The 26,207-nt window shown below is 33.7% G+C and overlaps 2 protein-coding genes and 1 long non-coding RNA gene across 3 annotated transcripts; 2 read left to right on the top strand and 1 right to left on the bottom strand.

Annotated features, from left to right (window-relative positions):
• Positions 1 to 919: 919 nt before the first annotated feature.
• Positions 920 to 1,736, top strand: LOC128554643 (uncharacterized; the record flags this gene model as incomplete). Its single annotated transcript, XM_053535937.1, has 2 exons — positions 920 to 1,018; positions 1,330 to 1,736. Coding segments are annotated over 2 exons (506 nt in total), but the record flags the coding sequence as incomplete, so codon positions are not given.
• A 2,533-nt stretch (positions 1,737 to 4,269) lies between these two features.
• On the top strand, positions 4,270 to 20,890 carry LOC128554644 (uncharacterized). The gene is made up of 6 exons (XM_053535939.1): positions 4,270 to 5,701; positions 17,617 to 17,764; positions 18,220 to 18,483; positions 19,150 to 19,186; positions 19,436 to 19,534; positions 20,123 to 20,890. The coding sequence occupies exons 2-6, from the start codon at positions 17,744 to 17,746 to the stop codon at positions 20,530 to 20,532; spliced, it is 831 nt and encodes a 276-aa protein (XP_053391914.1). The 5' UTR covers positions 4,270 to 5,701; positions 17,617 to 17,743; the 3' UTR covers positions 20,533 to 20,890.
• On the bottom strand, positions 13,966 to 15,683 carry LOC128554647 (uncharacterized). Its single transcript, XR_008369655.1, has 3 exons — positions 15,545 to 15,683; positions 14,827 to 14,983; positions 13,966 to 14,086 (listed from the first exon to the last, which is right to left on the bottom strand). It is a non-coding gene; the product is annotated as an uncharacterized LOC128554647 (long non-coding RNA).
• Positions 20,891 to 26,207: the final 5,317 nt, after the last annotated feature.

The raw sequence follows: 26,207 nt of genomic DNA on the forward strand, positions 1-26,207 counted from the left end.
ATTGAAAGTTTTGTTTGGGTATAGTGGGCTACTACTAACTATAACCATTTTTCAAACATGGAACGTTGGTAAGAGTTTCTTTCGTGACCCAGTTTATTCCCTTTGTGACCTTATATATCAATGTAGTCATAAGAGCTATAACCAGATTTACTTTATCTGTTCATAGACTAAAAAAGCTTTTCCAAAAGTATATGTGGTTAAAAACTTTCTAAATATTGTATAAAAACACAAACTTTGAAGATTTTAGCGGACACATTTTAATAAGCATTAAAATTCTTACGCATTATAATAAACTTCTGCTTAAAATTGCAAAGCCAATTAAATTGAGGGATTCACTACCCGTATATTTACAATTTGTATATAATTGTGAAATGTGCAATTACAAGAAATAGAAAAATATGAACTCTCAATCTCCCTATTTTCTTTAAAGGAAACTGTTTTACAATGAAACTTGTTAAATTAAGCTCAAAGTTTGGATCCCATTTTTATTTATGTATGGATTATAATTTGCATTTCACATCACTCGTTTTAATCAATTTCAGAAAACTGCCATTAAATACAATAGCAATTCATGCCCAGGTATTTATATTTAATCGTCAGATAATTTACTTTGTATTCTAATGAAAAGCTATTTTATATTTTTGTTCTTAAGTAGTTCAAAATGTATTGTGGCGCATTTACAAACTAGGTAGTATTTCAGCTAAAGTATGCTAGCCCAAAAATATTACAATCTTGAGTAATTATAATAACGCTACTTGTTTGAAACCGCTATAATAATTATCTTTCTTTTAAAAGCTGTATAAAATCTTAAATTACAACGTACGATCAAATTATAAATATACATGGCAGATTCTTTGTCAATTTTAACCGATATATCAGCCAAAAAATTTACAGTCAAATATAAACTTTTACATTTCAGAATACTTTCCTCCCAATCTTGAACAGTTTAACTGTATACAAACTCTAAGAGAAGAAGTAAAGATAAATCTGAAGCAAGTTGAATTGGATGCAAAGCCTGGTAATTTATATATTATGCATAATAAAGAAGCTGTATTAATTCTGGCGAATAATGCATTGTAGCTGAATACAATTTTACTTTCTATAAAACGAGTATATTTCTTGATTGTTAAACAATTAATTAATGAATGAGTTGCTCTTGGCTCTGTTCGAACCTTGCCTAGACCAAACAACTTCCTTGGGCATTTAAAACAGACTTAGTCTGTAAATGTGACTATGTTTACCACCTCTTTGATATGTCTGATCACATATGGAGAAAGTAAGAAAAATGTATTGATATACAAACTACATTAAATACCCTTTACTTTTCAGTTCGAGGAAAGACAACGAAAGTATTCTGGGAGTTAACCTCAAACTCAGGGAATAAATTAAAATATATACAAGAAGAAGGTTCAATTTATATACAGAAATCAGGCAAGTACTACATATCATCTCAGCTGACAACAAGAGTTGAAAATAGCACCATGGCTTTTAACCAGGAGGACCAGAAAGTTAGGCATGTTGTGCACTTGATTCCATTCAAAAAGGGTACCGAGCGAGTTCTGCTTGAACACGTCAAATCTATGTGTGAAATGACTGGCGAGTATGCAGACTGGACAAGTAATATAGGAGCAGTCTATCACCTTGATGACCATGACAGAATTTATGTGACAACATCTCATCCCTACAACATTGTGTCTGGTTCGGGAAGTAATTTCTTTAGTATTCACGAAATATAGAATAATATACATTCTTCTCCTCAGTTAAAAGAAAATCATGAGCTGTATTATACCATATAAGAAGGATGAGACCCCGATCGTCTACTAAATGAGTAAAACATATTTTCTTTATTATGACATGAACAATTAAATGAAAAGCACTTGCCTACAGTTTGGGTGAAATTTTTCAACATTTGCATTTCCACCAAGTTTTGCATAGAAAGTATATATGAGTACGAAACTGAAAAAAAAATGAAATGAAGTGGGCGAAAATAAAAGTAAGATATTAGTAAAAATGCAAAAATAATGTTAATTTTCTGCATTATTTCAAAAGTGTTGCAATGGTTAACTACCTTCTGCACAAAAGTTTTGGTTTATTTAACGAGTATCTTGCAAAACTCTTATGTCAAAAGGTTTGTACCACCAGTCAATTTCAGAGTACTCGCTTTTACTAATTTTGAGATAATTTATTTTTCGCCTAAAAGTGTTGGTTAGTCCCTTTAAAAAATGTGTTTATATTCCCTAAATATGCTTAACTATCACAGTCTTAAAGTAAATCCATATTTTACATTATCCTAGCATATGTGAGCGTGTCATATTGGCATGGGCTAAACGGAAGTTATGGGGGGAACTGTTTCTTTTTTTACCAGCTGTAGAAAAAAAACCGTTTTAGATGATATTTCAATGATGAAAATACAACAAAATAGCTTATTAATTCACTATGTATTAAGAGATAAATTTATAACACAACTTAATACAAAAAATAATGGATTTGTAAATCACAAAGTGATCCCGCCTCAGTCTGACTAAAGTACATCTCCTATTACGCTACGCTTAGGATCTGACAACGAGCTATTGATAGCCTCGTTCTGACGACCCTTCCGCTAGCCAATCAAAAGCTAACTTACAACATTCTGCAAGCTTTAAAAAGCCTTGGTTTTTGATATCTACAATTTTTATGTCGAAAGATGTCAGATAACCGGTTAGCTCAGTCGGTAGGGCACTTGCTCTGTAAGCGAGAGGTCCCGGGTTCTAGCCCTGGATTGACTGCAAATTTTTCTTACTCTTTGACATTCGAACAAGTTGTCTGATTGGTTCAAATAAAAATAGATTTGCGAAAATAAAAATTGCAATATTGGAAATCCAAAATATACAGAAGACGAATGTGAATCGGTCGTTCTCAGATCTTCGTTTAGAAGATCAAGTACTTTAGTCAGATTGGATCCCGCCTGAACCTGTATTAAAATATACAATAACTTATCCCCTCCCCATGAAACATTTGAAAAGGACAGTTTCGTATTGTGGTTGCAAGTACGTTTCCTGAATCAAATTTTCCAGCTCTTTGGTGATTATCAGGTCTAAAAACTAATACAAATTGATGTCGAAAGTCTGTCAAAACTAGAATTGTCATGACCAATCCATCTAGATTCAGCTCAAATTTGTGAAAAGTAAACGGTTATCGGACGCTTTTCACTACCATTGTTTACGTCTAGCCCTTCTACTGTACAAGTATACATACGCATTTCATCAACCGTTTGCAGATGATACGGGACAGGTCTCAGAACGTTATGGCCATAACAATTTCGTGTCCTCAGATCGAAGTTGTTTTTATTGTACAAAATTTAAAATGCCAGGCTGAAAATGCGATACATTCGCTCTCCTCTCCTCTGACATTTCTCATTATCTTTCTCGCACTAGTATCTACGCACTTTTACAGAATTATCGACTTAACTATCCCCTGCCCTCTAAAACAGATACGGGTACGAACAGTTGGAATAAATTATATATAAATGAATGTGTTTACGTTGGTTTTTAATTTATCTACTGCTAATCTATCAAATTTGAAAGTTCAATGAATCTCCAGTAAGATTGGTGATACATGCTACGGTGTTTAATGACAAGACAATAATGTATACTAATACTTTTTCTCTGCATTATATTGTTATTAGTAGGTGTACGGTTTAAAGTTATATCGTATCAAATGTTGGTGGACATTGGGGTTTTTTTAAATCAATTTTTCTGCACAAATATTGACATAAAAATAAAATATTATGAAAAATAGCAAGCTTTTATAAACCCTAATTTTTCTCACATTTTTTATGACTATAAACCACCTGCCAAATTTCAAAAATACTTGTAATTTTAATCATCAAACTCTTCATTCAAAAATGAGATTTTTTACAGGTTCACAGGGTAACATATTGGAAATCAGTGTTATATTCATTCATTATTAATTGTCTGTTCATAACAATGTTATTTGTAATTTTGGTATTTCGCAAAATATCTACAAAATTTACATTTTTCAAAAAAACTAAAAATTCAACAGCATGTAATACTTAAAATGAAAAATAAGAGTATTAACTATCATAGCATTATTACACAAGTTTTGCATGCATTCTTTCATACTAAGTATATCAATGATAAGATCGCATGAATGTTAAACTAGCATTTGCTTCCTCTCTCCTTTTACTATGAGAAGGTTATCGCGCCCACTATAATTTTGTCCGCTAGCCATCCTTAGGCGGTGCCGACTGTTGCTTTTCCTACTTGTGTGTGTGTGTGTGTGTATGTGTGTGTGTGTATGTGTCAAATCAAAGAAAAGCCTTGTGCATGCGATAGAAGCTGTAGGTTTCAATTGATCTTCATGAAATTTAGTCGGAATTATTCTCTTGACAAAATCTAGGTTAAGTTCTAATATGGGCCATCTGGAGCAAAAAACTAGGTCACAAAAAAAATTGTGTATGCGATAGAGGCTGTATTTTTCAATTGATCTTCACAACATTACGTCAGAATGATTGCCTTGATAAAATCTAGATCAAGTTTGAATATGGGTTATCTGAGGTTAAAAACTAGGTCACTAGGTCAATGCAAAGAAAAATCATGTGTATGCGATAGAGACTGTATTTTTCAACTGGTCTTCAAGAAATTTTGTCAGAATGATTGCCTTGATGAAATCTAGGTTTGAATATGGGTCATCTGGGTCAAAAAGTAGGTCACAAGGTCAAATCAAAGAGAAACCTTGTGTATGCGATAGGGACTTTTTTTTCAATTGAACTTCATGAAATTTGGTCAGAATGATTGCCTTGATAAAATCTTGGTCAAGTTTGAATATGGGTCATCTGGGCTCAAAATCTAGGTCACATATGTAAGAAAATACTTATTTAAACTCAAGAGACCTCATTTTTGATCCATTCTTAATGAAAATTGGCCAAAATATTTGTTTCCATGAGATCACTAGGTCAAACATGTTTACACTGCTATAGTGTGTTTCTCAGGTGAGCGTTCTGGGACCATCTTGGCCCTCTTGTTCTGTATTATGCATATATTTATAATGTACTTCTTGTTGGATTTTTGAAGCAACCCGTCTCCAGTATTTTTTCGTTACAGCTTCTTTTTGTTGTGGACCTACTTTGCCCTGCATGGCTCTATGGCTGTGTTTTGGGTGCTCTGTGCTTCCAGGAAATATATCCTTACCTTTTATCTTTTATAAAAACAAATACACTGTGCTTTAAACGTGCAGAGTTTAAAGTTTAAAGCACATCAAAAATATCAGTTATAACAATACATCTTGGTTTGACAAAATAAAGCATAGTTGTAAACAAGACTTTGTTTTAAATGTCACACTTTTGCTTGGGTGCAAAAGGGGACAAATTCAGCTATATAATTTACAATATTTTAAAAACTGTTTAGGTCATTTGGCTGAAAGTTCAAAGTTTTATTGACTATGTAAATTTGGATATAAAGTGCCCCATGATCCTTTCCAATGCTGAATTAATGTTAGCTAGGAGAAGAGAAAAATCTCTTTACTTTGGAAACCACCCATATGTGACATACTTGTATTTTCGAAGATTTTTAATGTTAACTCGCAAATGTAACCACGTCATTTATATACAGCCAATCGGATATTTACAACTGCATTGAAAAACAATCTGTTTGTATGACTAATTGAGATGGAAATCATGGTTTATATTACTTCAGTGTCTTAGGTAAAGGTATTTGTGAAAATCTTTTTCTCTTTTAAACGTAAAAAGTTTTAACAAATGTTAGTTGTGTGTTTTCGTGTACAAAAATAATTATATTTGTTTGCCATTAAATTACTGGCTATTCGAAGGTAAGTCCGTCACAACTGTTAGTAACATGTTCATAATTTGTTAAAAAATGTGAAATGCTTTACAATTTTATTATGCAGTTCATATTGAAATTTTGAATTGATTTAAATATCTGTTTTAAAAAGTGTTTCTTGAACATACGCAAAATGCTAATTTCTCATATCTTTTTATTTTGTGACACCTGTTTAATGTAACTGTCTGATACAAAAGTTATATTTTGTCTTTCATATTTTTTTCAAGAACAATGTTAAACAAACTTCTTTTTTAATAAAATTCGCCTTCTGATGTTGACATTACGTAGTGGGGATACTTTAGTCCAACGGACAATATCTAGTTTTGTAACATTCTTATCAATGTATCAACGACCAAATAGGTATAAGGAACATTCTAAACTCTGAATATTTCTTTTAAAAATTCACGTTTGTTGCCAACAATGATTTTTTTTAAAGAAAATTGCTTGTGTAAAAATTTGGCCCTTGAAAACTTAGAAACAAAAAATCCATCAAAGTCTGTAGCGCTAATGATAACTATGATAATTATATTAGTTTTATAAGAAGTAATAAAGCAGTGAGAATCAGTAAATTTTTTGATGAAGAAATTCCATACTCAGAGCAAACATTTACCTAGTGTAATTTTCGGCAGTGTCTCACTGCCTTCTTCAGCACTGACTGACCGGTTATGGTAGGTCACGTGACGTAGGAAGGTCACGTGATCGGAGGATAGGTCCGTAAAGAGGTCCGTCACGTGAACTACCATAACCGGTCAGTCAGTGCTGAAGAAGGCAGTGAGACACTGCCTAAAATTACACTAGGTAAATGTTTGCTCTGAGTATGGAATTTCATCATCAAAATGTTAAATCCAGAGCATGGGAACAACATCATCAGTTGTATCATGCGTAAATGGATTTTTGTTGATCAATTCGAAACTAATCAATACATTTTGTATAACCCAAACGCTATGCTACCTTATTACCGCCTTTGAGTTCTTCAGCATTGTGTTCAAAAGCAATACTGTCATCCATTCTGCCACTACGGCACATCAAACATTGCTTATTTGTTATTATTGTTATAAAACGTTTTCTTATTGTATGTTTAGGAAACATTTACTGTTATCTTAATTTTCATTATTGTTATTATATGTTTGATATGCATGCAATGTACATGTCGTTCGTTAAGTATTCTTATCGTAAATGTCCTTATTATATTTGGTTATTTATTTTTAAGATTTTCGTCATGCAAAATTGATTCCTGTTATATTATGTTTCGTTGTTGTTAAGTTACTGCCACGGTGACGTCATTTTCTTTTGAATTATCCGTTTTTGGGCCGTAATACATTTACGCTTTGCCACGGAACGCGCATATATAAAAAGGTGTTATAACAGTACGTGAGCGCGAGAATCTCTCTGTTAACACATGCTTTCTCTCCTGTTAAAACACCACCGAAAAGTGACAATAACAGCAGTTTTATGCTAGAATGGGTAAAGGTTAATTTTATTTACTTTCTCTTTTTTAAAACAATTAACGTAAGTTCTATAGAGCATTTGAGGACAGTCGTTAAAAGTAATGCTTTTAAGCATGCGATAACACATGATTTTTGTTTGGTGTTTAAAAGCGCCATGGAGCTGCTGTAAGTTTTATAGAAACCAAGCATACCTTTCCACCAAAGAATTTGCTGGTACCCAATTTCTAGGTGGATCGACTAATACAATCAGTACACAGTGCACACACCGCAATTTTAGTAGCCGCTCCGGACTAATACGTCAACAAAACATTCTTGAATACAGGTCATATTTATAAACATATGCAATAAGTTGGAAATACTTGAAAAATCAGTGACATGTATATTATACGACTGGATATATAATTGTTCCTTATTTATTTTGTAAAAGACTGTTCTTTTACAGAATAGATAATAGCACACTGAATTAAAAATAATATGAACAAATATACACCTTATTTTATTCACACTTTTATAATCACATGTATAGATTCAATATATTAAATGAAATATGGCAATAGTGACAATGTTAACAGTATCTTGAAGTGTCATAATTTTTTGACTAAGGGTAGTTGAGTTTTACATTGTTAAATTTATACTGTCTACATTATGTGAATCAGCTATTTAACTCTTTTTTAATAAATTCTCGGGTATTTTTGTGACATAGCTTTTATCCTATTCTTAAAAATGTTACAGGATCAAGTCCAGAAGTGTTTGTTATAACAAAAAGATATGTACAGTAAATCACAATGCTTGTTGAGGTCGTCATCAAGTGCAACAAATTCTGTACCACTATTACTTTCGTACCGTGATTTCCAAACGAAGTCGTCCACCGTAAAAGTGCAGAGAACCAGTCAAAATTTCTGATAAATATATAAATGTTATCTGTTGATTGATATATGAACATGCAAAATCATTTTACTTTTACTGCACAATTTTATAAAGGAGAACAAACTTTCGTGTATCATTTTTAGCCTATCGTAATGCTCGATTATTCCGTAAACTGCCTTATTCACGAATGTACTAAAATTGACGATAATGTGAAGGATCGAAAAAAAAATGGACAATCTTACGATGAAGTTACTAAGTCGAAATCTAAGTTAAAATCTCGAAATTACTAGTTACGTATCCCGAAATTTCGAGTTACAATGTCGAAATTTCAAGTAACTGAGTCGAAATTTCGAGTTACGTTTCTCGGAATTTCGAGTTACTAAGTCGAAATTTCGAGTTACTAAGCCTCTAGAGCTACTCTTGATTTCAAACTGTATCCAGGATATACACCATCATTTACATGTATAGTATGTTCAGGTGGTAGGGACTCGAACTATGTCGAAAACCTTCCAGATTTGGTCAAAATAGTGAGCCACCTTGTATGACCTCTTCTCAAAATCTAGATCTATCCTATACCAAATCTTTGTCAGACTCATTACTACACATTCATGTAGGGTATGCCTATATTTCCTTGCGATATGGGCTCAAACTAGTTGAAAACCTTCCAGACTTAAACATGGTTTAATTAGTGATATTTGTATGTGCAAACGCAACCCGGTCATCTTAATTATATGACCCTACTATCTGATGGATACACCATCTACCTAATATTGGCCAGGACCTATACATCAACGCAAATTATTGTAGTTAATAACACGAGATTTCGAGATATGAAACTCGTTATTGTTTTTGTACAACTCGTCTGTTTCTTGGAATACAAATTTTGACATAGTCGCTGCACTGGTAGGTTGTTTAGTTACTGCAACGGTGACTTTAATGGGTAAAGCTGAATTTTATTTACCTTCTCTTTTTTAAAACAATTGAAAAATTCTAAGTTTGAATACTTCCCGGTCACCTTCTATGACCTCTCCTCAAAATCTAAATCTATCCATGTATCCAACCTTGGCCAGACTCATTACTACACATTCATATAGGGTATGACTATATTTCCTTGCGATATGGGCTCAAACTAGTTGAAAACCGTCCAGACTTAAACATGGTTTAAATAGTGATATTTTTATGAGCAAATGCTGTCCGGTCATCTTAATTATATGACCCTACTACCCGGTGGATACACCAGGTACCTAATCTTGGCCAGGACCTATATATAAACGTAAACTATGGTAGTTAATAACTCAAGATTTCGAGATACGTAACTCAAACTTTCGACTTTGTAACTCAAAATTTCGACTGAGTAACTCGAAGTTTCGATGAACGTAACTCGACATTTTGACTTAGCAACTTGCAGTTTCGACTTAGTAATTCGAAATTGTGAGATAAGTAACTCGAAATTTCGAGATATTTACTAGAAATTTCAACTTCTTATTCACCTGGTACTAAATTAATGCTCTTTCGTACCTATACAATAGTTTCATTTTCCAGATTTTCCCAGCATTTCTTTACTGAAACTAAGCAAATATGTAAGAAGGACAAACAAGTGTGTTGCGAAAGGATCTAAAGTGTAAATAAGATTCAAGCAGAAAAATTCTGTAAAACTAATAGCTAACAAATTAAAAAGCCTATTCTCCGTTTTCTGTTGTCCTTTCTCAAGAGCATCATGCACTGGGTTTTAGTCTTGATTAAACACTATATCGGAAACTGTGTACTGAGAAAATGGAGCGTAATGAAGCGTAGATTTTGTTACATGAAAACAGCCCTTCTACACTTTCTTTTCCAATTGTATATATAAAATTCTTGACAGGAATGTCTCTAAGAATACGATCGTTACAATATGTCGAAATAACGTTACCAAGTATATGAAATAAAGAATAGTATGATTTAGTGGCGTTCAACCTAGAATGTCATTCCTACTTTCGTTTTTGGTATTATTTGTTAAATCGCGCTCACAAAGTAAGCTCCCTTTCTGAGCGGCTGTCTCAAAATTATAGTATGTTTAAAGACATGTAACAAAAAAAAAAGAAATAAGCTATGTAGTAATAACTGAAATAAACACGCATTATGTGCTTTCTATATGCTCTTTCAACGACCTTAACATATGAAATATTTATATTTGTTTCTAATTTAATAGGCATGAGCATTTTCCGTTTTTTATTTCCCCTTACCGTATTACCTTATCAGTAATTATCTTTGTTCTCTGAGTAGCCAGTACTTGTACTGATACCATCACCCTTCCCCTCACCCAACCCACCCCTCCAAACAAAAGTAGAGCATTCTGATTTATGCACCGAAGAAGATAATATATGTATAAAGGCGTGTAGTAGATGCATGACTGATTACCCCGTTACCTGTATATGCATTGAAAGTTACAGTCTGTTTATTGACAATTCTTAAAATTATTCTCAGGCAATTTAATGTTACATGTATATAAGGTATTTTTAACATTGATATCATAAAATGAAATATAAGTTTCCGAAAATTCGTCGATTTTATTTCCTTGAAATGTAAAAATAGTCATTACTTCCTGTTTGATTTTTGTATCAGTGTGACGAGGGCGTTAATAAATATTACAATCTGGAGATATTTTCTATTAAAAAGGTAATAGTTATGTTTTTATCCAATATAAACAATCTCAGATATTTTGGCTACATTTTAACGCTGCAAAGAGATTTTCAAATAGGTAGTTTCTATGATTTGTACCCCCCCCCCCCCCCACCCCCGCCCCTGCTTATCTCGTTGGTCGATAACTGGTCACATGCTGGTCCACGTAAAGTGATTTTCATTTCGATACCGTGTAATCAGCTATATTTGAAAACAAATTAAAACGTTTTTGAATATTACAGTGTTATCTTTTTAGATTGTCTGAAAAAGTTTAGATGAGTAGTCAGTTGAATTGTGCGATGTTTCGTTTGGACCATCGGGATTTTAATTCCTGTATTCCATATCTCGAAAGTCGAAATCACGAAACGACACGGATTAAAATCGAAACTTCGAAATGACGGTGGTGAAAACACGAAACTACGATGGTGAAAATCGAAAACATGAAACCACGATGATGAAAACGCGATGTCATTTCGCATTTTCACTGCTATTTTTCGTATTTTGATGATCATGGTTCGACTTTCAAAATCGAACTTTCCACTTTCATCATCGTAGTTTCCACTTTCTCCATCATGGTTTCGAATTTTCATCATCGCGTTTTCGACTTTCGATGGTGAAAGTCGAAAATACGATGACGAAAGTCGAAACTGCGATGTCGAAACTACGCTGTCGAATGTCGAAAGTTGAAGCGCGTGATTTCGACTTTCACCATCCTAGTTTCGAGTTTTCACCATCGAGGTTTCTACTTTCACAATCATGTTTTCGGCTTTCATCCTCGTTGTTTCGTGATTTCGACTTTCGAGATATGGGGTTCAGAAATGAAAAATATCGACGGTCCAAACGGAACACCGTAGTTTTGACTTTTGTAAACATTTTTCTTTTGAACAATCTTAATTATATATTAACCGCACTGATCGTTTTGTGTGTAGACATAAATATAATACTTACTGTATGATAATATGATCAAAAGTCTTGTAAGATAATGGAAAATTAAATTGCTAAAATTTTTCTTATGCCTTGGAATGATAGTGAAAATATATTATACTTATATAGCACTGACCAAATTTCATCCGTATACAAAAATAGATCACTTCATCCATTTTTAAAGTTAAGCTCCTCTAAAGTTGTATCTGTGTCTTTATTGATTTTGACGTGTAATTCAATCAGTAGAATCTATAATAACCCTGTGAACTGTTTGACCGTAACATTAAATAAAACAGAAATGCGTCATGTACTACTAATATGTTTCGGGTTTTATTTACACACTGACCTCAGTGATTGTAGAAAAAGATATTGTCATCGCTTGAATTAATCTTTATATATACTGGCATATAATGAAGTTTGTGCATTATAATACATCTGACAAACACGTGCTACTATTTACATGATGGTCTTACAGAGATTGACAGAATATTTTGCTGCAGTTAGTTATTGTCTCTAAACAGACGCTGTATTATGAGTATTTGTAAATTACCTGTAAAGTAAGCAGATATTATCTCGGATGATTCATCTGCAATGATTTAACCATTTCCCACATGTTATACGAGGTAGAAAATTTACACTTATTCACGATCTTTGTACATAGAAATTTGTGCCTTAGAAATATTCCTACCTACGATATTTCTCATCGGTTCCATTACATGTTCTATAAAATTTATGAGTATTTTGCATAATCTTCCCTTGTCCCACATATAACGAAATGCCGTTATAATATACATTCAATGCGTCTATGTAAAATAAATTCGTACTGGCAACAGAACCCGGTCCCTGCACCCATTGGTAGTGTTCTACTAATGGCCTCGTACTTGTAAGATTAATATCAACAATGCATATTCATCAGACCGCCAGCTTGAATGCAGTGTGCTCCATGGCAGTTGCCTTGGTCCGTGGATGTACATGTATCTCACCTACTGGTATGCTAGAACTCTTTTTGTGTCATTCCCAAATCCATATCAGTCTACGGTTTTGCTGACGATCATATATCAAATAAAAGCTTTCGTCCCACATCTGCTTCCCTGACGATCATATATCAAATAAAAGCTTTCGTCCCACATCTGCTTCCGTGAAATCGCAAGCGGTCGGAGACCTCGAACGGTGCGCAGTTACAATAAATGACTGAATGAATAGTTTCAAGTTTTAAGTTTATTTTTCACATCAGGGCATATAATATGCGTGTGATGAAAACAATGATGCACATATTGAACCAGTATAAAGACAATGTTATGTGTACAAATCAACAATCCAGCATATTGTATACCTAAAAATAGAACTATATATCATGTTACTGTTTCTAGAAGTTGCACATGTGCATCCACCTATGACATCAGTGTATTTTAAGGAGAATGAAATTATTTAAACTGAGACAAAATGATCTTACCAAATAATGCTAGGCTAAGTTTAATATGTTTTTCCTTAATATTGCAGTTCATAAGATCATCTGGTTTGAATGAACTAGGATGGTTAAAATAATATTTTGGTATAAACTTTTTTCTACCGACACTAAAAAAGTCACATTCAAGTAGATAGGGAAATTCATCCTCTATTAAAGTTTTGTCAAAGTGCACATTATCTTTCATATCGTTCAGTGTTATAATGTCTCCATTTCTAAATAGGTAAAGAATAATTCATAGTTCTAAATTTGCAAACAGTTTTAGCTAAATTATATGACAAAATATCCAAATACTTTTCAAAACAACGTACTTTTTTGTACATACAATAAACAAGACATTTAGGAGAGGTGTCAACAGAGCTATTCTAATTTTGTACAGAGTGATCTTGCAATCAAGTCTTAACCAGTGATTTGAAATGTTTCAAGTTGGTAACATTTTGATTAATAAAATATTCAGACAATCCAAGCCCATCAAGATTAGACTTAACAAAAGATACCCTAGAAGAAGTAATTTTATGCAAGAATCTAACTCCACAAACTGATCTGATACAATTTTAGCTTCGGTTTTTTCATCAATACCAAGAAAAAGTGGACGCAAAAATGTGGCAGAATTTTTATTCATATCTGAAGCTGCCAAAGTTGGTGTTGGAGCAGATGTTGAAGTGCTTTGTGTGGATTCCAAAGGTATCTGTTCTTTTCCGAAGTTTTGGTATTTGGTATTGTCAGGCGGTAGTACCTTCAAATCTTTTAAAACCTACAACAATTGATATAATTGTGTTCAGGTCTTTTTCTGATAAATTGGATGTGTTAGCTTCTGAAACCTGCTCAATTTGGTTTGTTCTTCGTTTGGTTTTAGCAGCTTCCTCAGCTGCAGCAGCCTTCGCTGTCTTGGTGGCATATGAAATAAAAAACCATGTACGAGAGCATGTAAAGATCAACTTCCACGAGAAATACTGTATTTACAACAATCTCTTCTTGTAACATTTTTCAAGTGTATGACAGTCATCCTGTGTTTAACCATACAGTATAAATAATCCATCGACTAAATAAAGTAGTCCATATGACTACATATAGTCCATTTGACTATACAAAGAAGTCCATCTGACTCTACAAAGTAGTCCATCTAACTACACTGTAGTCCATTTGACTACACCAATACGGACAAAATATCTGAGTAACATAGACTTCGTAGCCCATTTGACTCGATGCAGCCCTTTTGACTACATAAATGTAGACAGCTTTCAAGTACAATCATTTTTTGTTGTCCATTTGTCAACTTGCGGTGTATTTGACTGCAGATTACTTGTCTGTAACCATTATTTATATAGTGGAACAGAATATAAACAAATACAGACAATATGTCTAGATTTTATAATTGTAGTAGTCCATTTAACTACATTTAAACTATATAAACAAATACAGACAATTTGTTTAGACTTTATAATTTTATTAGTCCATTTAACTACATTTAGTCTTTTACCACAAACGGACAGAAAATATGTGATATACAAGATCTGCCATGTTCATAAGCCTGCAGAAAGTCTTGTTTATCTAACTGAAATGGACCCCATATGGGTTTGGTTCTATCATATATGACGGCTAATATACTTACTATGTCTATACTTACTGTTATATGATAATATAGATACAAATGTGCCACCAATTAGAATACAGTATCTTCCAGTACATGTGTGAATTACATATCTGCAATGCACTTCAAAATTATTCCTCTCACATTGCGGAAAAATTTCAAATCCCAGGTTGTTGAAATGAACACCATCTATCTGTAAAATGTTAGCATTAGAATGTTCCTTTTAAATTCCAGTACGATAAAAATTCCATGTTCTTGCTTAAACACCCTGTTTGCTTCTCTCAGTAATAATAAAATCATTGTATATGTACACTGGGAAGTGGCGGGTGTGTTGCCTCAGAATAAATTGGCAAATAAAGATATGTTTCGGATTGTAGCGACGTAAGAAAAGTTTAGCAACTGAAACAATTCGTAATGCTATGGTCTCTGCATTTAATGCAGTAGAGCCTGGTTAATCAATGTCGTTACCACCACTGAACATGACACCACAGTCAGGATGGTGCTTCACTAATCAATCTTGAAAGAACAGGACATGGTTCGAGTTTGTTAAACAACCGCCACTAATTCCACAGAACTTCACGTCAATTGCCGAATCAATATTAAATAGATCATACCTTTGCAGTTTATAAATACACGCCTCAAATTGAGCTCTATGAGAATCTCCCATGAACAGCAAAGACATCTCTAGCACCAAGTAAACTATATTACTGGGTCGAAAATGACCGAGTACGAATAAAGAAAATTAAAACCATACAAATACGATTGTCCCGTGTTGTACACTACGGCGATGTCTGCAGCATAACATTACATTGCGTTGGACATCAAATTGTAGTAAAACATCAGAACTGTACGTGCTAGAACCTCTTCTATTGACAATTTTGAAGTTCTTGATAATTTGCCTTTCGTTCTCCGCAATTGAATAATATTAAAACCCGTACCTCCCGTACTTGCATAAATATATTTATTTTTCAATAAATCTGTATATATTGCTATTATGCAAATACAGAATAGATTTTACAAATTTTATCATCTTTAGCATTTAATAAACGACCTCATCGTACACCATACAATTTGGTGTGAATGGTTTCAAGTTCAAGATGAATTTACAAAATTTTAACTGAAACTGTTCTAAAACCTTAAGATTTTCAACACTCCAGACCTCACCTCCATACAACAAAATTGGTGCTATCACGGGATCAAATAAATTTAACTGCATAGAGATAGTAAAATTGAGTTTACGGGATTTCTGAATAACCGAAAACATGGTTCGTGTTGCCTGTTCTACAAGTTTTGCTTAGAAACAAACTAAATATGAACATTTCAAAAACTGAATTTATTTTGTTTGATAGCAGATCTCAATTAAACAAATGTTTAACATATTCGATTAGCATTGCTGGTGATAAGCACAACTAGATATCTTGGTGCATTTCCTGATCAAACTTTGAACGAACTTTAAAGACCATGTTAATCGAAGATGTCGTACAGCCATTTTGAATTACCTACGAACTTAGAACATAACATAAAATGAAAATATTTAACCAAATCAGCCACGGAAATTATGTAGTTCTGTTAAATACATAGGCGCTCTGCCAATGTGACAGCTATACATGAACAAGTATCTTGAAGTTTTTTGTCTAGTTATTTCACATCTGGGTTACTGGAATGTCATACCGTATGGTGTAGCTAACGGTCAGGTGCGTACGATGCAACGGATTCAAAACGTGTGTAAAACTTGTCCTTAATAGGAGGAAATTTGACAGTTCCAAACAAGCATTGTATGCCTTACATTGGTTGCCGGTGAATGAAGGATTGAGTTCAAGATACTTGTTCATGTATAGCTGTCACATTGGCAGAGCGCCTATGTATTTAACAGAACTGCTTACAGAGTACGTACCGACTAGGCAAGGTTTGGGACCGTCAGAAAATTCTGAATGTTGTTATGTTGTTCCATACACCACATACAACAAGAGCAAAACATTTAATGAAGTTTCTGTACTATTGGTCCAAAACTGCGGAATGAACTGCCGTTAGCATTACGCAAAAGTAAATCACCTGATACATTCAAAAAATCTTAAGGCACTGTATTTTAGAGACTTCATGGCGTTGTTTTAAATTTTTTGATATGAGTTTTTACATTTCATCAATAATATTTTAAGGTTTGTTATATTATATATACAACGCCATTAAATATGTAATTGTATAGAGTTTCAATCTAGAGGTTCAGGGTTCGAATCCCGCACTAGAAGTTTCTGAGATTCTCTTTCGTGTCCCCTACCTAACCTGAGGCCAGAACTGGTTACCCCCAGTGAGGATGGCTTATTCACTGAACACATTAAAGAACCAGACTGTCTATTTGCAAAACATTATGCTAAGTCTGTGTCTAAATTAAGTCTCACTATCTCTAGATCTTCTGGAGAATTTCTCTCTGTCCCTCTGGTCAGATCGCTCTGCGGCTGTACTGGTAGATGATGAATTTTCGCCCTTGGTGGTTGCCTTTGTATTAAATAATTTAAAAACTGGTATAATAGTGATAACACTAAATTAGGAGTTCCACACTTTCATAAACAAACATATCGCAAGTAATTTTCGCGTAAAACAACAATATTGTCTTTTTATTTTGGCTAATGGGAAAAACTAAAGATTCCAGTCATGTGATAACTTTTGATCGCATGTGAAATACCAGTCACCTTAATACATTGGAATATTGGTATAATATAGATAGCAAATGTCAACCTTCTCTTTATTTATCACACTATAGCTTTAGTGAAACACTTTATAACGTCACGAAATGTCAGAGCACCTAATTATATATTCTTATCATAATAGGTGACGGACGAAAAAAAACAACTGTTTGTACAAGGCAGGTGATGTTACATATTTTAATTAAAAGAATTAAAGCTTACGACTCAAGAGGTTCTATATTGTCTTGTTCATTCTGGTACACAACTAAAACATGGTGGATGCCTCTTTAAAGGTAAATTTAAACATTCCTTTTTAAACGAGTTCTGATACTTAACAGACATTTTGTAAACATTAAAGAAATTGAAGATCGAAATCAAGTTATCTTTAAGAACATAACAAAATTGTAAAAGTAACAGAACAACACGGCTATGAAGCTCGTACAACTGACAAACGGGGCACTACAGTACATCCTTCTAAAGCAATTAATATCAGTTTGTTATAAGTATGTTTATATCAGTTTTTGCACATTCATATCTATTTTCGTAAATGATCAGTGATTCACAATATGTATACTGTATATTGTATTATGGTATAATGAAACGACTCCAATATATATACAGATGTAGGTTAACATTGGAGGCAGTGTCCTTGTATATACAACTGAATTAATCTATTTTTCATACAATGCCAAAAGAGGAAATTCCATGGCATACACTAAATATTTAATATTTACTTAATTTTTTCAAGAAACTGACGTTACTGATACTGATTATTGCAACGTGTATAGAGATGATATCCCTGTTTTCTATGGTCATATTCTGGCGTCTGTCAAGGGAACAACTTCCGGAAGATAAACAACAGCAGCAGCAACTTTGTTACAGTTTGGATCGATTTCTAACCTATTCTGATGATACAAATATCTGTCCAGGAAGCTTAGAGATGAATATAAAAAATGATACAAAAACTTGTTGCGGAAACTTTGATGTAATCCTTGATAACTTAGTCACAAAGGTATTCATTTTCTTCTTTTAACATACTCCGATTATTGATCTTCCTAAGAAAGTTAAGGTAAATCAAACAAAAACATCTACAGTCAAACCTGTGTTAAAGATCAACTCTGAACAGAGACCATCTGGCTAGAAAGACCACATCTTTTGCTTCCTATTTTATCATTTATAGTGTATTTTAACTTGTGAATAAAGACCACCTCCCAATAAAGACCACATTTTGGCTCTCCCAAGGGTGGTCTTTATAGACAGGTTTTACTGTAATTGAATATATTAACCATTTTACCTACGTTTTCTAATGATACCCACTTCTTAGTCGCTGAAAATAATGACAGAAAGTACTATTTGAGTAAGTATATCAGAAAAAGGTCATACAGCAGGTCTTATAGTTTTCTTTTCTATCATTATTCTGTGCAATATATTCTTGACATTTAATGAATGGAAATGTTACACATATAAGATAAGAAAAATACGAGATGAACTTATTGATACACGTACATTTAACGCAGTCACACATTTTGCGAATTCTTACTTGTAGTCGTTAGTTTTGAAGAAAGTGTTCGTAAATGAATAATGTTGAACTATATATCATTTGTGTGGTTTAGATACCCTGTTACATTTTATATGTTACTAAAATAATGTAATACCTGTGAAATTCATTTAATTCAAGGCTCTGTCGGAAAAGTATAATAGCGATGCTAATCCTGGTAAGCATAATAACTATAGTCAGCATGAAATAAATGGCTTTTTTATATTACTTTACTCAAATTATTGTACTTATGCACAACATTTAGTTATTTTCATGATGATTATAATCTCTTACTAATATTATTATACTGAGTGTCTTTAAGGTCATTCAAATAAATACGTATGTATTCAAATGATAAATGCATATTGTCTTTTTTAATTATATCAATGTATGCTATTTCCATTTCCATTTCCCCTTCTCCTGATAGAGTTCTCTACGCTAGATCTTAAATTGGACCAGTGCAAAGTGACCAGCAAGAAGCAGCCAATGATGAAACTTCTTGGACTCGCACGTGACAAAAATCTGGGTAATAATCTGTGATACATTCAATTTCTATTTTTACATTGGACGCTATAAAATGATACTTAATGGGCTCTGTGGCTAAAGTCACTGACAGTGTTTATTGGCTATAGCTCTGTGGGTTCGAGGCATGCTCGTGTCTTCATTGAAGGAGGTCATTCAGCAGGTTTTCAGAAGACCTAGTATGATCCTATGTAGTTCCTGGTAATACCCGAAATAATGAAGAGGGACCTAGGGTCTTCGTCTGACATTATTAGGTCGGAAGTCTGTTCAATAGAAATACATTAGCATCTGTTTTCATATTTCTATATCATTATTGTCAACTAAAAGTTTCTTCCCATTTCATGTTCTAATTGTTTAGATGGTTCTCCGAAAGACGCATTTTAAAAAAAAATGATATAAAGTTTTGTTCATTTATAAAAACAGATTCTGTATTTTCACCCTATCACAAAAGAAATAATAACTCATCGTATGTAAAATGAAAGTAAATGTAACAAAGCTGAAATGTATTGGTAGCACTGTTACCTGTTTATTCTCTAATCAATAGTTAAAATTAAAAACAAAATAATAGAATTTCTTTCTTTAACTGTCAAAGTGAACAACTCTTCAAAAATATTCTGGAATCCGAATATTCAAACGTATGCTACATCCGGTCTGACATATATATCCGAAGAAGGTACAATTTGTGTAGGAAAGGCAGGATACTACTTCGTCCACTCGCAAATAAAAGTTAAAGTTATCAGCACAACCGATAATGATGACGAAGTCGATGGTATCTTCACTCACAACGTACATCTGACCCACACAAATAACAACACGAGCTCTACTATTCTAGAAGATACAAAATCCCAATGTGAAATGGCATCAAAAGAGTCCGAACTCACGAGCGCTGTTGGTGGTGTCTTCTGGCTTGAACAGGAAGACAGATTGTACGTTGCAACATCACACCCCATACGTCTAGTACAGGGAAATAATTGTATTGTTTTCAGCATGTACAGATTGTAACTGATTTTGTCACAAAGATTTTTAAAATACTTTTTAAATAAAACAGTAAATTTGACTGTCTTCTGGATAATAACACACGCACGAACACACAAATACTAAAATGAAATTAAAGAATTTCGTTTCAATTTGTCTTGTTTATAATATCATAATTTTAGAGAATTCTTATCTTTATTATTGTCAAGAAGTTGTACAGATCTGAAAATATATTTAAATCTAGAAATTATACAAAGTATTGTGATATTTAAAATCAGCCGAATGCAAATAGTTTTGTATATTTTGTTTTGCTCTCTTATAAGCCTTTGATGTTCTGTCAGCAGAAAAACAATATAATCATTAGCAGATAAAACACATATGCAGATTTCTTTGTTTTTAAATAATGATATTGTTAGATATTTATATTACGTTTAAATGCTCTAGTATAGTAAAAACTTGATAACTTTTTTTTCCTGACAATCAATTAACGTCAATATCATAATAACACAATAAGTCCTACAAATGAAATTTACCCTTATACAAACTACTAACAAAAATGGAAAATTTTAAAAGATCAACCACTGTTATAAGAGTAAAATATAAAAAGGATATTATAACAGTTGCTCGGTCTGGGATGCTGTATTCGGCTCGAGTGAATGTTTGCCAGATCGGATCTCACGAGACGCGAAAGACCCGAGTGTGATCCGATCTTGCAAAATCCACGAGAGCCGAATATTAAATCCCAGATCTAGCTACTGTTATAATGACCCTAATTATATACCACTACCTTTTAGTTTGTTGCTTTGTTATTAATCGAAATCTTCTATGTTTATCGATGTTAAAATGAAACTAAGTGAAGTTTTTATGTACGCTATTTATAGAACTGTGTCAGGTCATGCATATTAACGAAAGTAGTCCGGCAGCATACCGTACGGAAGGGTACAATACGGAATTTAAAAGGTACTATAGGGATTTTTTACTGCCTGTTCATATTTGACTGTGATTTACAAGCCGATGTTTTACAGAATTTATATAGGTATATAATAAAATCAGATAAAATCAAATTATTGTATTTCATCTATAGGCATTTTTTCTTGCAAAATAAATATTATATCATCCAAGGACCAAGATAAAATTTTAAAGTAAATATGAGTTTAATACTGTATGTTTCTCGAAGAATATTTTATATATTTTATCAGACTTGGTATAAACAGATGCATTAGAGCAGGCATGTTTTCGTACATACATCTCGTACATTCTACACATAAGATAACTGACTGTTTTATTTACAGCTAATGGGGGAAAAATCTTTTATGAATGAAATGTTGGGGTTTTTTTTTGGGGGGGGGCGGGGGGTTGAGGGGGGGGGGGGGTTGCTACTTTAGTGCTATGTTTTTAACAGAATCGCAGGAAGTGGTTTTATTTTACAATAATTGACAATGAGTTAACAACATTTTTTGTTTTTGTTTCATTAGATTTTGTTGATCTGGTATGAGTTTTAACATTTGGCATATATAATTCAAGAATACATTTGTTGATGCAGAAAATGATGTTACATATAGATTCACATAACATTATCATATGAATAAGACTGAGAAGTCTTGAACAGTCTAATATATGTTTATATATCAGAACCATACTTTGATATAATTAGACACGATGAAGTGCTTAATATACGTCTGCGGAATAATTTCATACGGGCGTCGCCTGATTTCATTTTTTTTTACGATTCGGAGTCTTTGAAATTATCAAAACTTGGTTCTGCCGTATATTATTTCTTTTCTTATATATGTAGCGAATGAAACAGGGAAGAACTATTTTACGGCGCATGTTGCCAAATAAAGTAAATCGACGCGCAATCAGTGTAATATCAAAAACGGGAGGTAGCATGTCACGCGGAATAATTCAGGTATTCTTGAGAATCGAGTGTTTACATTCTATTTCGATTCTACGAAATGGTAGATCGAATTTGGTAGAACATGTTCTCGGTGTCTGTATGGCACCAAATGCTAAATGATTTGTCAATGTGACTATAAAATGTTATAATGCACATATATTTTTTCTTTTCTCAATATTGTTAAACGTATAGCTCTGTTCTAACTATTCTCATGTCATTCCTAACGCCTTAGAGACTTTCTAATATATATTCTACATATTTTAAATACAAATACATATGGCATTTATATAGCGCAAAAATTATAAAATATTCTATTGCACTTTACAATTACATAACACACATTTAACATATATACATACAAAATATTAACAGGATTCTAGAACTTAGATTTAAAGATTTGGACATGTATACATACTATTTTACACCACTTCTGATATTTTGTATTTTAACAAGACTACACTCATTGTTCAAGAAACTGCCTAAATAAATGTGTTTTCAGTTTTGATGTAAAGCTGGCTTCAGACTGAATGTTTTTCAGATAGCTAGGTAGATCGTTCCACCATTTGGGACCAACGACTGCCATAGATCTGTCTGCTAATTTTGTTCGCCGTCTAGGGATGTTAAAGTTAGTGTCACTTTGTGAGCGAAGTCTGTATCGTTGTCGAGTAGGTACAAACATTTCCCTCAGATATACTGGAGCTGTACCATTGATGACACGGAAGACTATTACTAAAACTTTGAACATGACTTTAGCCTTAACTGGAAGCCAGTGTAATTCTTTCAGAAGTTCGGTACTTGGTTTTTCATAGGAAGCATTCTTGACTACTCTAGCGGCATGATTTTGGACTCGCTGTAGTTTATTGATTTGGTAGGCTGGAGTTTCTGTAAATAAACTGTTGCAGAAGTCAATGTGAGAATGAACCAATCCATGCACTAATGATCCAGTTGACTTTTGTGTGAGATGATTCCGTGTAGCCCTAAGATTTCGTAACTGCACATGAGCTATCTGACACTTTTTCTGAATGTGACAGTCAAAGTTGAGTGTATTGGTCATAGTTACACCTAGGTCTCTGACATGATCGACGCATTTTACGTCACACCCTCCAACGTTTACACTTGTGATGTTCAATTTCGCTAACTTTTGTCTTGTTCCATACATAATAATTTCAGTTTTAGACTGATTCATTTTCAGTTTGAAGGTTGTCATCCATTTTATGAATTCATTGAGACAACTGTCGAGTTGTTGAAGAACAGTTGTCTCATTTTGAGAATTTCCATCTTGAACTTTTAACGCGGTCTTGTGGTCGTCCGCGTATCCATAGAGATCAGCTGGATATTTCTGCACCACTCGGTAAAGAGCCGATATATACAGGGTAAAGATCACTGGTCCGGCACAAGAACCCTGCGGGACACCAAACCTCAGTGGCTCCGTGTCAGATGCTGACTGTTCGACCAGAACTTTCATTGTTCTGTTTGTGACATAAGATTCTATCCATTTCAAGGGAGTGCTATGTATTCCAAAGTCATCTTGAAGGATTTGAATCAGTATCATGATATCGATGGTATCGAACGTTGCACTCAAGTCGATCATGACCACGATTGTTATTTGATTTTCATCTATGGTTTCCAAAAGATCATTATACATTCTGATCATTGCTGTTTCAACCCCATGATATTTTCTGTAGGAGATTGTTAGCCTCTATATGCTTGTTGATTTGATTTAGTGCAGCTTTTTCAAGAATTTTGGAGAGGAATGTTAAATTTGAGACTGGGTGATAGTTTTGCAGTTGAAGTGGGAGACCTTCCTTCTTCAACAAAGGTTTTATCACAGCACTTTTCCATTCCTCAGGGAACACACCAGATAGCAGTGGTCGATTTACAATTTCTGTCACAACGGGAGCAAGTTGTGAAAAATGCTCCTTTAATTTCTTAGTTGGTATCACATCAAGTTCACAAGTTGTAGATTTTGATGCATATACAAGTTTCAAAATATCGTTTTCGGAAAGTGGTTTGAACGCAGTAAATGTATTCTTAATCACAGGTGGATTTGAGTAGGAAGAATTACCATTGGGTGTTTCAGTTGATATGTTATCAAGATCATTTCTCAACTTGATTATTTTATCAGCAAAGTATCGTAGAAAGTCCTTTGCCAAAGATACTGCACTTGTGTGTAATGGGAGCGGATTGTCCTTCGACCTTCCCAGTAAATCGGATGTTACAGCATATAGCTTTTTGATGTTTTCTTCTGCTTCTCCAATCTTGTTCTGGTAGTACTCATCCTTGGCCCTAGAAAGTTCAGCACTATATACACTTCCTACAACGCCATACACTTTCTTTGAAAGGTCAGATTTGTCATTCATAAAGATTTTTTCTATTGATCGTTTGTATTGTTTCAGCTGTTTTAGGTATCCAGAGTACCAACGAACTGTCGGTCTACAGAGAATAGTTCTTTCCTTTAGAGGGGCATGTTTCTGAACAATGTCGGACGTGATTCTAGTGAACTCAGACACAAGATCATTGACATTGGACGAGTTCACTACAATGTTATTTAATTGACCGAATTCTGATTATAATATGTCACTGGATACAGATTTCCAATTGCGAGATTTGATTTCTTTCCTGATCAAGAGAGGGCGACACTGTTCAATGTTACAACTAACAAAGCAGTGGTCAGAGATGTAATAGTCTGGCAAAGGTTATGAGACATCCACACGTTTGTCTTCTAGCTTTGTGATGATCAGGTCAAGAATATGACCACCAGAATGAGTAGGAGCATTGACATGTTGAACCAGTCCAAAAGATCTCAAACACTGCTGAAATTGTTTTGTGTAGCAGTCTGACTTATTATCCATGTGGATGTTAAAGTCACCTAACAGCACCAGAGACTCGGATCTTGTCGTTATTTCTTCAAGAAACTCAGTGAATTCTGTCATAAACATAGCCTGAGTTACTGGGTGTCTCTCCGAATATGGCGGTCTATATATACCAAAGATGTAGAGGATGAATGATTGACTACGTATTTTCCATTCAGCACATTCAAAGGACTGAAAGGTTTCTGCTGGGCATCTTGACACTTTGAGATTGTTTCTGTATAATAGGGCAAGTCCTCCACCTTTACGGTCGGGTCTCGGGACATCATCAAAGCAGTAACCATCCTGAGACAATTCCCCCCTGACAACGTCATCACCATCCGGCTGTAGCCAAGTTTCAGTGATCACACAGAGGTCTATACCCTCCTCTAATATGTGCTGGAGAAGGTCAGAAGACTTTCCTCGCACAGATCTTATGTTCACAGTTGAAAGTTTCAGTTGTTTCTTTCTTTGGACATTCAATAAAAATGAATGATCTAGTTTAATTTGGATCAAATTTGAACGTTCCTGTTGTTTCTTTCTGTGTGCATTTGATATAAATGTATGATCTAGTTTAATTTGGGTCGAATTTGTCAAGTGAATATCAGCTTTAGATTTTATCCTCGGGCGACCAGCTCGTTTACCTCTGTATTTCAAAAGATTATACTTTTTCAACATAGTTAATGTTTCTTTATTTGGTATTGTATACCTCCTAGGCAAATCTCTATAATCCAGTAATTGGTCTCTACTGTATTGTCTACCTGTACACGGATTAGCAATAATTTCGAGTGAGATGCTGTTCACCAAACTGACTGAAATTATTGAAATGTTACTCCAATATTTGCCAAATTACAATTGTTTACATCAAAGTTATTCGTAAATCCAATGATAATTCCACAAAATAAATTCTGCAGTATGTTGGTCACCAGTTTATTAAAAACTGAGCCAAAAATCCA

The sequence above is a fragment of the Mercenaria mercenaria genome, unplaced genomic scaffold (genome assembly GCF_021730395.1).
Source record: "Mercenaria mercenaria strain notata unplaced genomic scaffold, MADL_Memer_1 contig_589, whole genome shotgun sequence".
In the NCBI taxonomy this organism is placed as follows: Eukaryota; Metazoa; Mollusca; class Bivalvia; order Venerida; family Veneridae; genus Mercenaria; species Mercenaria mercenaria.

Coding starts and splice junctions, on each gene's coding strand:
- LOC128554644 (XM_053535939.1), top strand. CDS start 17,744: ATGGTGGATGCCTCTTTAAAG. Junction 18,484..19,149: donor TTGATAACTTAGTCACAAAG/GTATTCATTTTC, acceptor ATTTAATTCAAG/GCTCTGTCGGAAAAGTATAA. Junction 19,187..19,435: donor TAATAGCGATGCTAATCCTG/GTAAGCATAATA, acceptor TTCTCCTGATAG/AGTTCTCTACGCTAGATCTT.